This window comes from Dinoponera quadriceps, unplaced genomic scaffold (genome assembly GCF_001313825.1).
Source record: "Dinoponera quadriceps isolate SergipeBrazil2010 unplaced genomic scaffold, ASM131382v1 scaffold3324, whole genome shotgun sequence".
Lineage (NCBI taxonomy): Eukaryota > Metazoa > Arthropoda > Insecta > Hymenoptera > Formicidae > Dinoponera > Dinoponera quadriceps.
This window is the reverse complement of record NW_014557953.1, coordinates 91839-104744: the sequence shown is the minus strand read 5'-3', so window position 1 is coordinate 104744 and position 12906 is coordinate 91839. Positions and strand designations below refer to the sequence as shown.

At 42.1% G+C, this 12906-nt stretch overlaps 3 protein-coding genes across 9 annotated transcripts in view; 2 read left to right on the top strand and 1 right to left on the bottom strand.

The window, feature by feature from the left end:
* The window catches only part of LOC106749525 (glutamate-gated chloride channel), a 46620-nt gene extending 45480 nt beyond the window's left edge, over positions 1-1140 (bottom strand). For all 5 annotated transcript variants that reach the window (XM_014629058.1, XM_014629059.1, XM_014629064.1 and 2 more), the window contains exon 1: positions 996-1140. In XM_014629058.1, the coding sequence (XP_014484544.1) occupies positions 996-1037 (42 nt within the window). In that variant the 5' untranslated portion in view covers positions 1038-1140. The remainder of the gene's footprint in view (positions 1-995) is intronic.
* A 101-nt stretch (positions 1141-1241) lies between these two features.
* LOC106749529 (fructose-1,6-bisphosphatase 1) lies at positions 1242-4492 on the top strand. Its single transcript, XM_014629077.1, has 4 exons — positions 1242-1477; positions 2316-2765; positions 3231-3420; positions 4103-4492. The coding sequence occupies exons 1-4, from the start codon at positions 1302-1304 to the stop codon at positions 4286-4288; spliced, it is 1002 nt and encodes a 333-aa protein (XP_014484563.1). The 5' UTR covers positions 1242-1301; the 3' UTR covers positions 4289-4492.
* A 178-nt stretch (positions 4493-4670) lies between these two features.
* Positions 4671-11394, top strand: LOC106749526 (septin-2). 3 transcript variants are annotated; one of them, XM_014629070.1, is made up of 10 exons: positions 4671-5304; positions 5655-5831; positions 7022-7114; positions 7373-7538; positions 7649-7799; positions 7959-8124; positions 8713-8881; positions 9796-9877; positions 10034-10243; positions 10788-11394. In XM_014629070.1, exons 1-9 carry the CDS (start codon positions 5295-5297, stop codon positions 10193-10195), a joined length of 1176 nt encoding a protein of 391 aa, XP_014484556.1. In that variant the 5' UTR covers positions 4671-5294; the 3' UTR covers positions 10196-10243; positions 10788-11394. The 3 variants fall into 3 exon arrangements, with proteins under 3 accessions (XP_014484556.1, XP_014484555.1, XP_014484557.1); XM_014629069.1 differs by having other exon boundaries at positions 10034-11394; XM_014629071.1 differs by having other exon boundaries at positions 5133-5304; positions 8713-8869; positions 10034-11394.
* Positions 11395-12906: the final 1512 nt, after the last annotated feature.

Here is a 12906-nt window from a genome sequence, read left to right as displayed (position 1 = left end):
CGTAGAGCCATAAATTGCCGTTATTTAGGCATACGCCGTTCCTCTCGCTCTCTCCCTCCCTCCCTTCCTTCCTCTTTTTCTCTCTCTCTCTCGATCGATCCAACGTCGTTACGACGCTAATTTCGTTACATGCCATTTAGTTTAATTACACGGGGCGCAGCATAATAACAGCATTCACAACAAAGTTTCGACATTACCGACTCGCTGATCTGTCGCGAGACTCAGAAGTCAACTAGAAACGGAATTAAGCGCGCAATAGCGCGACTTCGGTATCACCGAATGTATCGTCGGAACTCTCGGCGAGAGACGCTCCGTATGCTCATGAAAATCGTATATTTACACTAGTCGCGGGACGACCCGGCCACCGCGACGATCATTTTGCGTTAAAGCGCGGATGACGCGCGTCGTGCTTCCGCGCGGTACGATAATGCATAATCGGCAAAACGAATCTTAATACGACCCAGTTCCGTTTACGTGACCTCGATGCCGACCTACAGCGTAGCACCGCCACGTGTGAATCTATACTTTTTAACGTGTCCTGTGCGCTTTGAGAGCGTGTTGCAACGGAACCGAGCGTATTAACGCGCGCGCGCGCGCGACGGAAACATGTGCGCGGGGAAAATAATGCGCGGCGCAAAAAAAGGGAGAGGGGGATGGGTTGAAATAAAACGCGGCAAAATCAGCAACGGAGCGCGCGAAAGAACCGAGTATAAAATTCGCGCATTAATTACGCCGGAGAGAATTCATTTATCTTTCTTTTTCAAGCGTAGTCCCTTCAAATGTATCTTAATAAAGGCGCGACCGATCGGGCGGCTGCGTTGAATTTAGCAAAAACGTATAACATCACGAATATCGACCGCTAAAACGAGAGATTTGTAGAACGAGAAAATAACAGCGGGAATCGATAACCGGATGCAATATTAATTATCTAAAAATCGACTTGCGGAACTGATTAAGAAGCGCACTTCATTACCGAGTCTCTAGTGTATACTTACGGAAGTAATCGAACGATAAGTAATAACAGTCAAGTGAAGCATCTGCTCCCGATGATATCGTGCCACTTAACACGCTCTGAAGAGCGATTATATTATCGATTGTGTCGCGCGACGGAACGCCGTACCTCCGCCATTCCAACCGCGGTCGCTATCGCCTAGGAACACGGAAACTCGATGCCGGCGCTTTCACTAGCGCGATAACGCGCCAAGCACTAGTTGTCGACGATCTTATATAACGCGGCGCGTCATCGCGACCGGTCTCAGTCTCCCTCGCTTGCCGCCTCGGCACGGTACGTTCTCGGTGCGATGGCGACGAAAAACACGATGCTGGACTCGGATTGTATGACCCTGACGAGATTCGTGCTGGCGGAGCAGCGTAAGGTGCCGACCGCGACCGGCGACCTCAGCCAGCTGCTCAACAGCATACAGACGGCCGTGAAGGCCGTCAGCTCGGCCGTGAGGAAGGCCGGCATCGCTAACATGTGAGTAGATCTCCGACGTCGTCCATGTTCGCGAGCAAACGAGCGCGCCACGTGGAACGCGCGCGATTCGACGGCAGAGACGAGACCGGGAAGACGTTCCTTTCGAACTTGTGATTTTGCGAAATCATTCCGTTTTACACGCGACGAAGAGAAGCGACGTTTCCTCGCGTCGTCTCGCGAGAGAAACTGTGTCGCTTCAAATGGAAGTTGATTTTCCGCTGGAAATTATCTGCTTATCTTTCTAATTGCGTACCATTGTCATTCCAAGTTGCGCAGCGTCGTTTTATATACGCCCGAGATATATAAGTGGACAATTTTCACACACACACACACCGTGAGACTCTTATTCTATGTCGAGCGCTCGAAATTTAGCGAGGAGACCGAGGACGACTGACATCTTGTATAGTGCAAAGTCTCCGTAGCGTCGTAATGCCAACTAACGTTTGCGCGCATCTCTATTTTATTCAAATGTATTCCGCAGCTGCATATTATCGTGCATTTACCGTCGCGCCCAATTCACAGTAGGCAGTAAAACATTTATCTCCTTGCCCTGATAATTCTGTGATCCCGCATGTAAATAACACACAAAGGATTCCCCTATTATTACAGCGCCTAATGCGTCAATATGAATAAAACAATCGCGCACGTTCCGCGAATTAAACTCTGCTCTTGTTTCAAAAAATCCCACACGGACCGAAATATTCCCGATCGAAAAATTCATATTTTTCGAGGACGAGATATCCGAGCCGTTTCTAAACAATCGTTATCAGGCTCGCCAATTATTCCGACAGGGAATCAATTAATCAACGAAACACACGCGACGCATTCTGATGCTTAGGTACGGTATCGCTGGCAACACCAACGTTCAGGGCGAGGAAGTGAAGAAGCTGGACGTCCTGAGCAACGAGCTCTTCATCAATATGCTGACGTCCTCCTTCACCACGTGTGTCCTCGTGAGCGAGGAGAATCAGCACGCCATAGAAGTAGAGACGGAGAAGCGCGGCAAGTACATCGTGTGCTTCGACCCGCTCGACGGCTCGTCCAACATCGACTGTCTCGTCTCGGTGGGCTCGATATTTGGAATTTACAAAAAAGTCGAACAATCCGATGCGGCTCTTCAACCAGGGCGGAACCTGGTCGCAGCGGGGTATGCTCTCTATGGCTCGGCGACCATGATAGTGCTCTCCATTGGCCACGGCGTTAACGGATTCACGTACGATCCGGCCATCGGGGAATTTATACTGACCGAGAAGAACATGCGTCTGCCTGCCAGGGGCGATATATATAGGTACGAGAAAGATACCGAGGGGATACCCGGAGTTTTCGCTCTTTACCGCGAGCTCGGAGGAAATGTCGCGGCGCACTTTAAAGAGGTCGAACGTAACAATCACGGCGTGTGAAATCTGGTGTCGTTAACACTTGCTAATCGCGCGAGTCACGCCTTATCGAAAACAAGACATTTCGTAAACAGTAACTTCTAATCTGAATCTTTACAAATCTTGCAACGTAAGAAAATCGATACGTAATGAAAAATACTGATTTTTTTAGAAAATTATCAAAGATTGATCGATCGATCGTCGAAAAGGAGGATGGATCTATCTAATCGGTTGGCGATCTGTTAAACATGATATTCTTCTTACGATGAGGAGAAGAAAGAAAAATTATTCATTTTCTCATAGATTTTCATTTCGCCTGCGATAACTTTTCGACCCGTCGATTATATTGAAATCACGTACGATATCGTTATTTATAGTATTAATGAAGGCCACGAGAGTGCGTGGGACTCCTCCATTAAGGAATATATACGCACGAAGAAATACCCCGTGAGTGGAAAGCCATATAGCGCCAGGTACGTGGGTTCCATGGTCGCCGACGTGCACCGAACAATCAAATATGGCGGTATCTTCTTGTATCCCGCGACCAAGAGCAATCCCAATGGCAAGGTAATTTCACATATCGCTTGATAACTAACACGCTTTTTACGGTGAGATAGAGAGGACATTAAGACGGCGAACGATAATAACTTCGCGCAATATATTGCAAAATACTTGTTCGCTTCGCGAGTATATCTTCCGCTTATCTTTCTTATCTTCTCGCGTTTATTCTTTTATCTTTATCTTCGCTTTCGCTATTGCCAAGCGCTTTGATCTTGCGCACTCGTCGTTTATCAGTCTACGGTTCGTGTAATGAAGTAACTTTCTGTATCGACTTTACTTTCTACAGAGAGATGTTTACGCTATCCGATAATTATGTGGTTATGTATTGGACTTTGCGAATTATTTTGGACTAAACCGGCGAACAGATATCTGACGTCGTATTTAGAACGGTGTCCGTCGATTTTTGCCGTAAACACGGACGGAATTATCGAACTCCGCGCGTTATTCAATTCGTGATGGCGCACCTCGGTATCAAAACACCGATATCGGGGTCGGTACTCGAGAACTCGTTTACCAGTAATTAAGTTAAATTTGATCTCATTTTATCGCCACGCTTACGTGTAAGCGCGTCTCGCCGCATTTCGAAAATATACACTTTATTCTCGATGAAATCTCACATTCGTATTCACGCGATGAATTAAACCAACCGTGACAGTTATTGTACAACTGTTGCTAACGTGATTTTCAGCTACGACTGTTGTACGAGTGCATACCAATGGCCTTTATAATCAAGGAGGCCGGCGGTCTCGCGACAAACGGAAAAATTGATATTCTGGACATCGTGCCGGAGAGCATTCATCAGAGATCTCCCATTTTCTTAGGCTCCAAGGACGACGTCGACGACGTGATGGATTGTATAAAAAATAGTCAGTGAGGCAATCTCGTAAAAATGAGAGCGCGCGATCTCTATCGAGCGAATACTTAAATATGTCTCTATTGACATCTCAGGTTGTTGCCCGACAAAATTGTACAATAAACATGTTTCTTTTTCTACCGAACAGCCAGTGATTAATATTGATGTCAACGAGTAATTTTAAGTAGTTTTTGCTGCGCAATATCAATAAATACCTCGGACAATCGCGCGTGTGTAATAATTGTTAATTAATCGAAATTATAATCAAACAAACGCGGAAATGTAATAAATCTCACATCATCGAGCGCTTTTATTGTGCTGCTCATTATGATAATTACCGGCGCGATTATCGGCAAATGTAATGAAACTCATATTCTCACGGGGTGTGCCAAACGTTAATATCCTCGAGTTATTAAAATTATCTCACGGTATACGCGTAAAACCGCTGCCGCAAGATGAAGCGATTACATTAAAAAACATCATCCAAGCTGCTACCAAACGAACAGCCGCTGAACGACGTTAACGCGGCTCAGTTAACGTTTTTATGTCCTCCGAAGAGGAATAAAGAAAAAAAAAAAGAGAGCCTTTTCCCCGCCCTTCTTCCCGCTGATTCGACCGGTGTGTGTGCGCTGTGACGTCAAGAGGCGTCACCGGTGATAATTCCTTTTTTTCCCCGGCAGTGCACGCGATCTAATCAATCGGTGCAACGTCGCGCCTGGCAAACGACCGTCGGTGTCGAGCAATCATTTCCGTTCTTCCGCCTGTAACCGTTAGAGACCGGCTGATAACGTTGCTATTTATTCCGCCATGCGCGCCGGTCTACCGCCCGGCTCGCGTTTAACCTCTTCAGCCTCGAGCGCACCGTAGAAGCGCGAACTATTGATCGGCCGGTCGACAGTGCGCCAGCGCAAGTCGACCGGACGAAGAGAGGCATTCACAAGCGAGCCGCCCTCGGTCGTGGTGTTTGGTCGACGTCTGTGCTTGCTGTTATGCCCGTCACACCGAAGCGTCCTTAGATGCTGCCATCATGTCCGGTGGTACGTGAGATTTTTATTTGAAAAAATATCATTTCTCTCTCCCTCTCTTTTCCGCGTGTATTCGTTCGGTGGTGGCGCCGAGTCATCGGTTAGCCCCGTCACGATTTGCATGGAAGGAATGCGCTATTTACTGACACGAGTATGCACCGTAGAAACGGGAGTCAACGGTAGTTTCTAGACGAAACGCGGTTGCCATACCTGTGCGAAATGCCTGTCGCAAAGTATAGTAACTCGTTTGTTTCCTGCGAACGCTCGTTTCTCCGGGGGATAGAGTGAGTGGAGGGGGAAGAGAGAGATTCGACTGACGCGATATGTCGCGATATTAACGATCTTTTGTTTCGCTCAGTAAGACAGGGATTATATCGGATTTGCGACGCTGCCGGAGCAAGTGCACAGAAAATCGGTGAAGAGGGGCTTCGAGTTCACCCTGATGGTGTTGGGTGAAACCGGTCTCGGAAAGTCGACACTTATTAACAGCCTCTTCCTCGGAGACCTATACAAGGACCGGCGAATTCCGGATGTGGCGGGTATGTAATTTGCTCGATCAACTAGGCCGTGATTTTTCACATAAAAATGTTGATGAATGAAAATTATCTCCCTTGTTGAGGAAGGAGTTTTTCTTTCTTTTCTATCGCGTACCACGGAGAAAACATTATGAATATCATTTAATTAGATAATGGTTGCCGCAACAAAATATTAATGTTATTTTTCGCTCATGCATAGATAAAGGTTGTAAGAGTCATAAAATATTAGGACCAGTGTAGTCGCCGTAACTTCAATGAGGATATCCGTTTATATCACAAATGGATTTATACGAAATTAATAATACAAGAGAGAGAAGAAATTAATAATGCAAGAGTTTGCAGCAGCACCACCTTGCGTGCTTCAGATCAGTGTTTGAAAGGAAATGAACTTTTCAGCCGTGTTTCCCCGTCGACATATCGTAGCTGTCTCTGGAGCAAACACACGCCAGTCGAAAAATTCATTTCCTCTTTAGCATCGAATTAAAAAAAAAAGATACCGGGAGAGTACAACCCTTATAGATCACCTACTTTCATTCAAGATAAATTTTCCCCGCTTGTCGAGCACTTTCGTGGCACCAGTGTATATATATCCAGGTGTGAACAAAGTTTACCGCGAGCGGCGAGCAGTCGCAAGCGGCGCTGCATTGCGGCAGCTACTGGAGGCTCACGTCGAGCCGTTCGTTCGAAAATCGTGTCGGCTGCTGTATCGTGCAATTAAACTCTACAGTTCTCTCAACCACAGTATTTGTTATGCAGACCATAACAGACAGACAGTCTGTACGAAATATTCCTTCGGTTGAGACACCTATACTTGAGAATATATTAAGAGAAAATTGATAAAGACTACTAGGTTGTGACGATTGTAGAGATGGGCATATATCAACAGAAAATGTTAATACGTAATCTATTTAATTTTATTTCATATATACTTCTTTCACAATCATAGAGAATATTGTTGTAGCAACCGCAGCAGTTTTCTCCGTGTGGTCAAATATTACGTGATTAATCGGAATAATTGTGGCGTTGCTTCACGGTGGGCGTGGATGTCGCTGCTTTAACATTTTACGCACTTTTTCTTCCTACGAGTTATTGACCCGCGGAAAATATTTGATCAACTTGCATCGTTGGTAAACCGCTCGTTTTTTCGATCTCCGTCGAGTACCAGTCGATGAATATTTATCGTTCACTTTTAGAGCGCGTGGCTAAGACCACTTCTATTGAGAAGAAGACAATGGATATAGAGGAGCGCGGCGTGCGGCTCCGTTTGACGATTGTAGACACGCCAGGTGAGAAGTACACCGGCAAATTCTTGTTTTTCTACTTATATTTAACCAAATCGCACATATTGTCTATCTCGTTCCATCTGTAGTATCTTGAAGTAATTTTATAATATAATTTTGCGAATAAAAAAATTCGTCAATTTGTGAAATTGTTTCATCAAGATCGACACTAATTAAGATCATTCAAAATAATTCTGTGAAAAGAAGCAAAAATGCATAAAAATGCCGACTCTGTAGAATAATTTTGTAAACATCTCGTTCAAGGATTCGGCGATGCGGTAAACTGTGAGGACACGTGGAAAGCGTGTTCGGCTTACATCGACGAGCAATTTCGCCAGTATTTTACGGACGAGAGCGGATTAAACAGAAAAAATATTCAAGATAACAGAGTGCACTGTTGCCTATACTTCATACCACCGTATGGCCACGGGTATGCGATAAATCGACCGTTAAAGATACTTTTCTCGATGAGGTTAAATGCGACCCCGATACTAAAGTCAATTAATTTATAATTCTAACATCGAGTCAATTTCTTCGCAGCCTCCGGCAAATCGACCTCGAGGTATTAAGGCGCTTACATCGGAAAGTGAATGTAGTTCCCGTAATAGCAAAAGCGGACACTTTAACCACTCACGAAGTGAAAAAGCTGAAGGAGCGCATTTTGGCGGACATCGAGGAACACGAGATTCAGGTAATGTAAAAAAATTCAGAGAGAAAAGTTTCGATCGGTTTGAAAGTTTTCTTTTCTTCATTCGAAATAACGCGAATTCCGTAATCATTTTCTAATATCTATCTATCCTCCGATATTATCCGACGGTAAACCAGCGTAAACCCTTGCGTCTCTGCACAGATATACCAATTCCCGGATTGCGACAGCGACGAGGATGAGGAATTTAAGCAACAGGATAAGGAATTGAAGGCGTGTATACCGTTCGCGGTTGTCGGGAGTTCGACGGTGCTGGAAGTTGCTGGAAGGAAAGTTCGCGGCCGGCAATATCCATGGGGCGTAGTGGAAGGTGAACTTCTTAATATTCTACATAAAATTATAATATTTCTCGCGATCGTATCGCAATATACTGTATGAGGTAAGTATCATTTTTTTTGGTCAGACATTCTTTTCGTTTTAACAAACGCGTTGGAAAAGTCGGGATAAATCGTCGTATTACGACGAGATCTGTCTGATCGTTGAAGGATATGATTTAATTATTCATGTGAATGTCATTACTGATAACTACTACGCTTGTAAAAATCAGAAGTGTACTTGAACGCGATGTCGAAAGAATCGTTGGTTCGTAAAGAATAAAGATTCAACGCGCTCGATGTATATTGAAGCGTCGCTTATTTCGTTAGAGAAATCCCGGTCTTTTAATCAAACGGTCGAGAGTAGGAATCGGAATAAAAGTAGTTACGAATTAAAATCGTAATTGGTGAAAGAGCCTCTCCGTAGCTTTCACGCGTGATCGATGGCGTCAATTAGCGAATTATTCGAGGGCTGCGGAGATCGAATGCATTAAAAGGTGCATATCGTTCTCTCCCCCTCTCTTCTTTTTCGTCTCGTCTCGCCAGTACTTTAATTTTAATGTTCCAATTCTGGTTGATCATAGTTGAGAACCCGAAGCACAGTGATTTCGTCAAACTAAGGACGATGTTAATATCGACGCATATGCAAGATCTAAAGGACGTCACGCAGGACGTTCACTACGAGAATTTTCGGGCCCAATGTATTTCTCAAATTTCACAACAAGCGATCCGGGAACGGAGGTATTTACGCATGTAAATAAATATTGCATTTCAGTAGGTATATATATATATACACGGACGTTTACCGCGCGTTCGCAATGCGTACAGGATGTCTCGAGAGTAACTTATCGCAAAGAACGACTCTTACCGTAATTCACATTTTGCAAATCTGTCGACGATGGGGGAACATTTAGATCATTGTTACTCTAAATATATCGACAATTCCTCTCAAGTGTCCTGTGTGCTTTGCATGATTATTAAAAGTACTTGCGGCACTATTTAAGCAAATCTGTGAAATTGACCAAACGCGTGATTTTTTATAAAATTCACGCAACATTCGTTTGTCTATGAGATTTGTCCATATTTATCCATACAAAAATTATTTTTGCCTACGTCGCGAAAAAATTATAACCAAACAAAAAAATTGAATGAATCGAGGACAATCGCTCTTAGAAATTAAATCTCTATCCCTTTTAGAAAGAAAAAAAAAAAACACAGGGATACTGATGTCCAAATTTGTTTGATTATTTTTCTGATTATTATTTTATTTTTATACGATTTCATTATTATTTTTATTTTCTTTCGGGGGAAGTAAACAAAAATAACTTTTTTATAAACAAGTGTAGACAAATCGTGGACAATGCCGAATGCCGCTCTAGTTTTATAAAAATTCACATTTTGAGGTACTTACTTTACAGATCTTTAGGCTCGTAGTTTGCAAAGGTTCCCTGACGGTATGATAATTTAATCGCGAAGTTAGTTATCACACTAATTGCATCGTCTAATAAGAATCATAAAAATCGTAAAATTTTAGCATTTTCTAATAGAAAAATGCACGATATCTTTTTCTCTACCGTACTTATGCTTCGATTGCGTTTGATAGATTGTATTTCCCCTCCTTTCGGATAATCAATGATACCCACGTCTTTTGCTTCCAATCTTTGTAGTAAATTGAAACGGGATTCTGGACCGCACTTTGAGAACAGTATTTCCGACACAGACAGGTTGCTTTTGCAGAAGGACGAAGAGGTGAGAGCAAAATAGAGAGCGGTGATATCACGTATAATTTAATATAGCTTAATATTTTCACGTAATATATATATATATATATATATATATATATATATATATATATATATTGCCGAGTATATATACGCCATTCACATTAATAATTCACATGCGCAGATACGAAGGATGCAGGATATCCTAGCACAAATGCAAGAGAAACTCAAAGCAACCGGTCAGGTCGGCAGTGGTGTCGGATTGAGAGGCCGAGTTGGTAGCCTTGGTAACGATTTGGACTCTGCGGACGTGGAGAAGAAACGGAACAGTATTATAGACGTTTGAAGTAGATTATCCTCGGGGTACATTCAGGACACAGGGTTTACCCGAGAGGTCTGTACATATTTCATTTAATTTGCAACTAGTTTCTTGATTACATTACGTATACGATACATAGAATTCACGAAAACTTTCTTCCCCAAGTTTTTACTTTATATTTCTCGAATTTTCTAGTCTTAAACCATTAGTTTCAATTATGTCAGTAAAAACTTACAACGAAAACTGAAATTATATTTATTTGTCCTCTTTTTTTCTAATACAAAGTAGCGTCATTTATATATTTAAAATATTTATATTAAATTTTTATTTATTACGATGAACTTTCTCTCTTATATCCTTGGTCACACATTTTATCTTGCGTTCGGGAGGAAACGCAAGCTAAAGCTGCCAAAGATTGACACACAAACGCTTACTCGCCAAACATTCACTCGACTCGAGTTTGTACAGATCTGTCGTTTACACTCTGCATTACTCCAGTGATACGCAAAATCGTATTTTGTACCGAGCGTATATAGATTATTTATACAAAAGATAGACACGTATAACCGTATCGAAAATTATCAAAGGATATGTGAGGAGAATATATGTATTTGTTTAGACCGAGTGCTGCTCAAGGGACTATGGCAGGTTGTTTCTTTTGAAGTGATAACGTATCAAGCACGATCATAACAACGCATAATAGGATATCGAAAATCTGTTTTTCTTTAGCTGCGCTAGATTATACACATTTTGTATTTAAAATGAGATAAGTGAATGAGTATGAAATGAAATGTATTTAATGAGAAAAGGAGAAAAAAATTGTACGGGATATATAAATATCATAAGTACATGAAGTGCAAGTACAAGAACAGATTTTAAAACTGGTTAATTGGTTGATTGATTGATTGATTGAGCGTGTAAAGCACTAAAATCGGTGGTGTCTATTTTTAGACGTTTAGTATGCTAGTGTGCAGATTAATGGTACCGAATGTATACCAGTGAACTGTGAGAAGTAATTAACGTTCTGAATACGCACAATAGTCTCCATGATTACGTAAAGTTAATATGAGAAGTATTAATGATCAAATTATAAAAAATATGCGTTTACACGTCTATTAATTTATTTAATTTTTGGTTTGTTTTATTTTGTCGTTCTGGACATTATTGTTGAGAGATAAAGTTTGTAGATGTTTTATAATAATAAACGTGACGTAAAATACGGTAAATTCCAGTCTCAAAACTTTATTCTTGTCTTTGCTCTCCCTTCACTTCATTATATCCAGCGGGAAATGAAGTATCTAATCGAAACAATCAAAATGAACATCTAATCGACTACGATATTCATTTTTCGCTGGGTACTATTTCTTCTTTTAAAACAATTATACAACAATTATAACAACATTATAAATTCCATTTTGAGCAATTTGAGGATTCCTTGAAAAAGAGAGTATCCCCTTTCCCTTCATCCCCACATAAGTAACATAATTCATTGAATTCTAATAAAACAATGAAGCAGAACTAGAGTAGAATACAGAAATTTAAGCGTTATTACATTTTTAAAACACTTACTGTACTGTAGAATGAAGCCGAGTTGGAAGACGGGCAAATTCAGATGTTCACCGAATTATGTCCAGTTGTCCAAACGCCTCCGAGCTCCATCACGGCGACCCGATTCTCGGCGAGTCCTCCCTCGTACGCTGCATACCACTGTACACATTCCCGCAACGCAACACGGCCGATATTTCTCGAATAATCATTACATTCGACGACGTAATCGTGAGACGCAGCCGTGCAATTCTCGACATTCCACGAAAACTACCGGCGTCCTTCGCGACGCGTACGAATATCAGATTCGAATGAAAGTAGTTCCGCGTGATCGCGATTGGTGGAGGGAAAAACCGAGCGCGAGCTCCGAGCACGGTCATGGAGTAGACGAGCGAATTCGAACTTAACCCATTAGCTGCCACGATCCCCATTTGGGGATAAAACAAAACATAATTTGAATATAATTATACTGTTACACAACTTTTTTTGCATATATATAACTTATCCGGCCAAAAATTTCAAAAAAAAAATTTGGCAGTTAATGGGTTAAACGCGCGAGCAAATTTGACCTCATCGAGACGTTCATCGTTTTACGTTCCCACAGCTGTCTACACGATATTGTCACGAGAGAGCACTACTCTTGTTCGTCAATCACTCACGTTAGATCACGGCGAAGGAGTCGACGATGAAACACATGAGCTCGTCGGAAGCGTCCGTCCGTGCACGGCATTTTGGGACAATTGATGCAAACGGCGTGCTTCCGACACTTGCGCGATCAAATCTACGCTGCGTAATCCAAACTAACAAAAAGTCGTAGACTTAAGTCTCATAGAGACTTAAAACGGGATTTTCGCTGTGCTGTGTTACATATTACGACATATTACGATATTTTCAGAGCCAAATTAAATTATAATCGATATATTGAACTGCTTACGCGCGCATGTTCACACACTTACGAGAGGTTTATTTTTGCCGTTCGTGGGCGCTACTCCGCCACGACAAAATAGTACAGCGCCACATCGATAAATATTATCTAAATTATTGCTTGACAAGCGACCTACTTAATTTCTTACATAATAACTACTGGCTTACGCCAAATATTTCATTACGAAGAACGGAAATGATTATTAAATTATTTCTGTATTGTTAAAGCAAATATAACAGTGGCAAATATCATCTGATCACGACCGCGA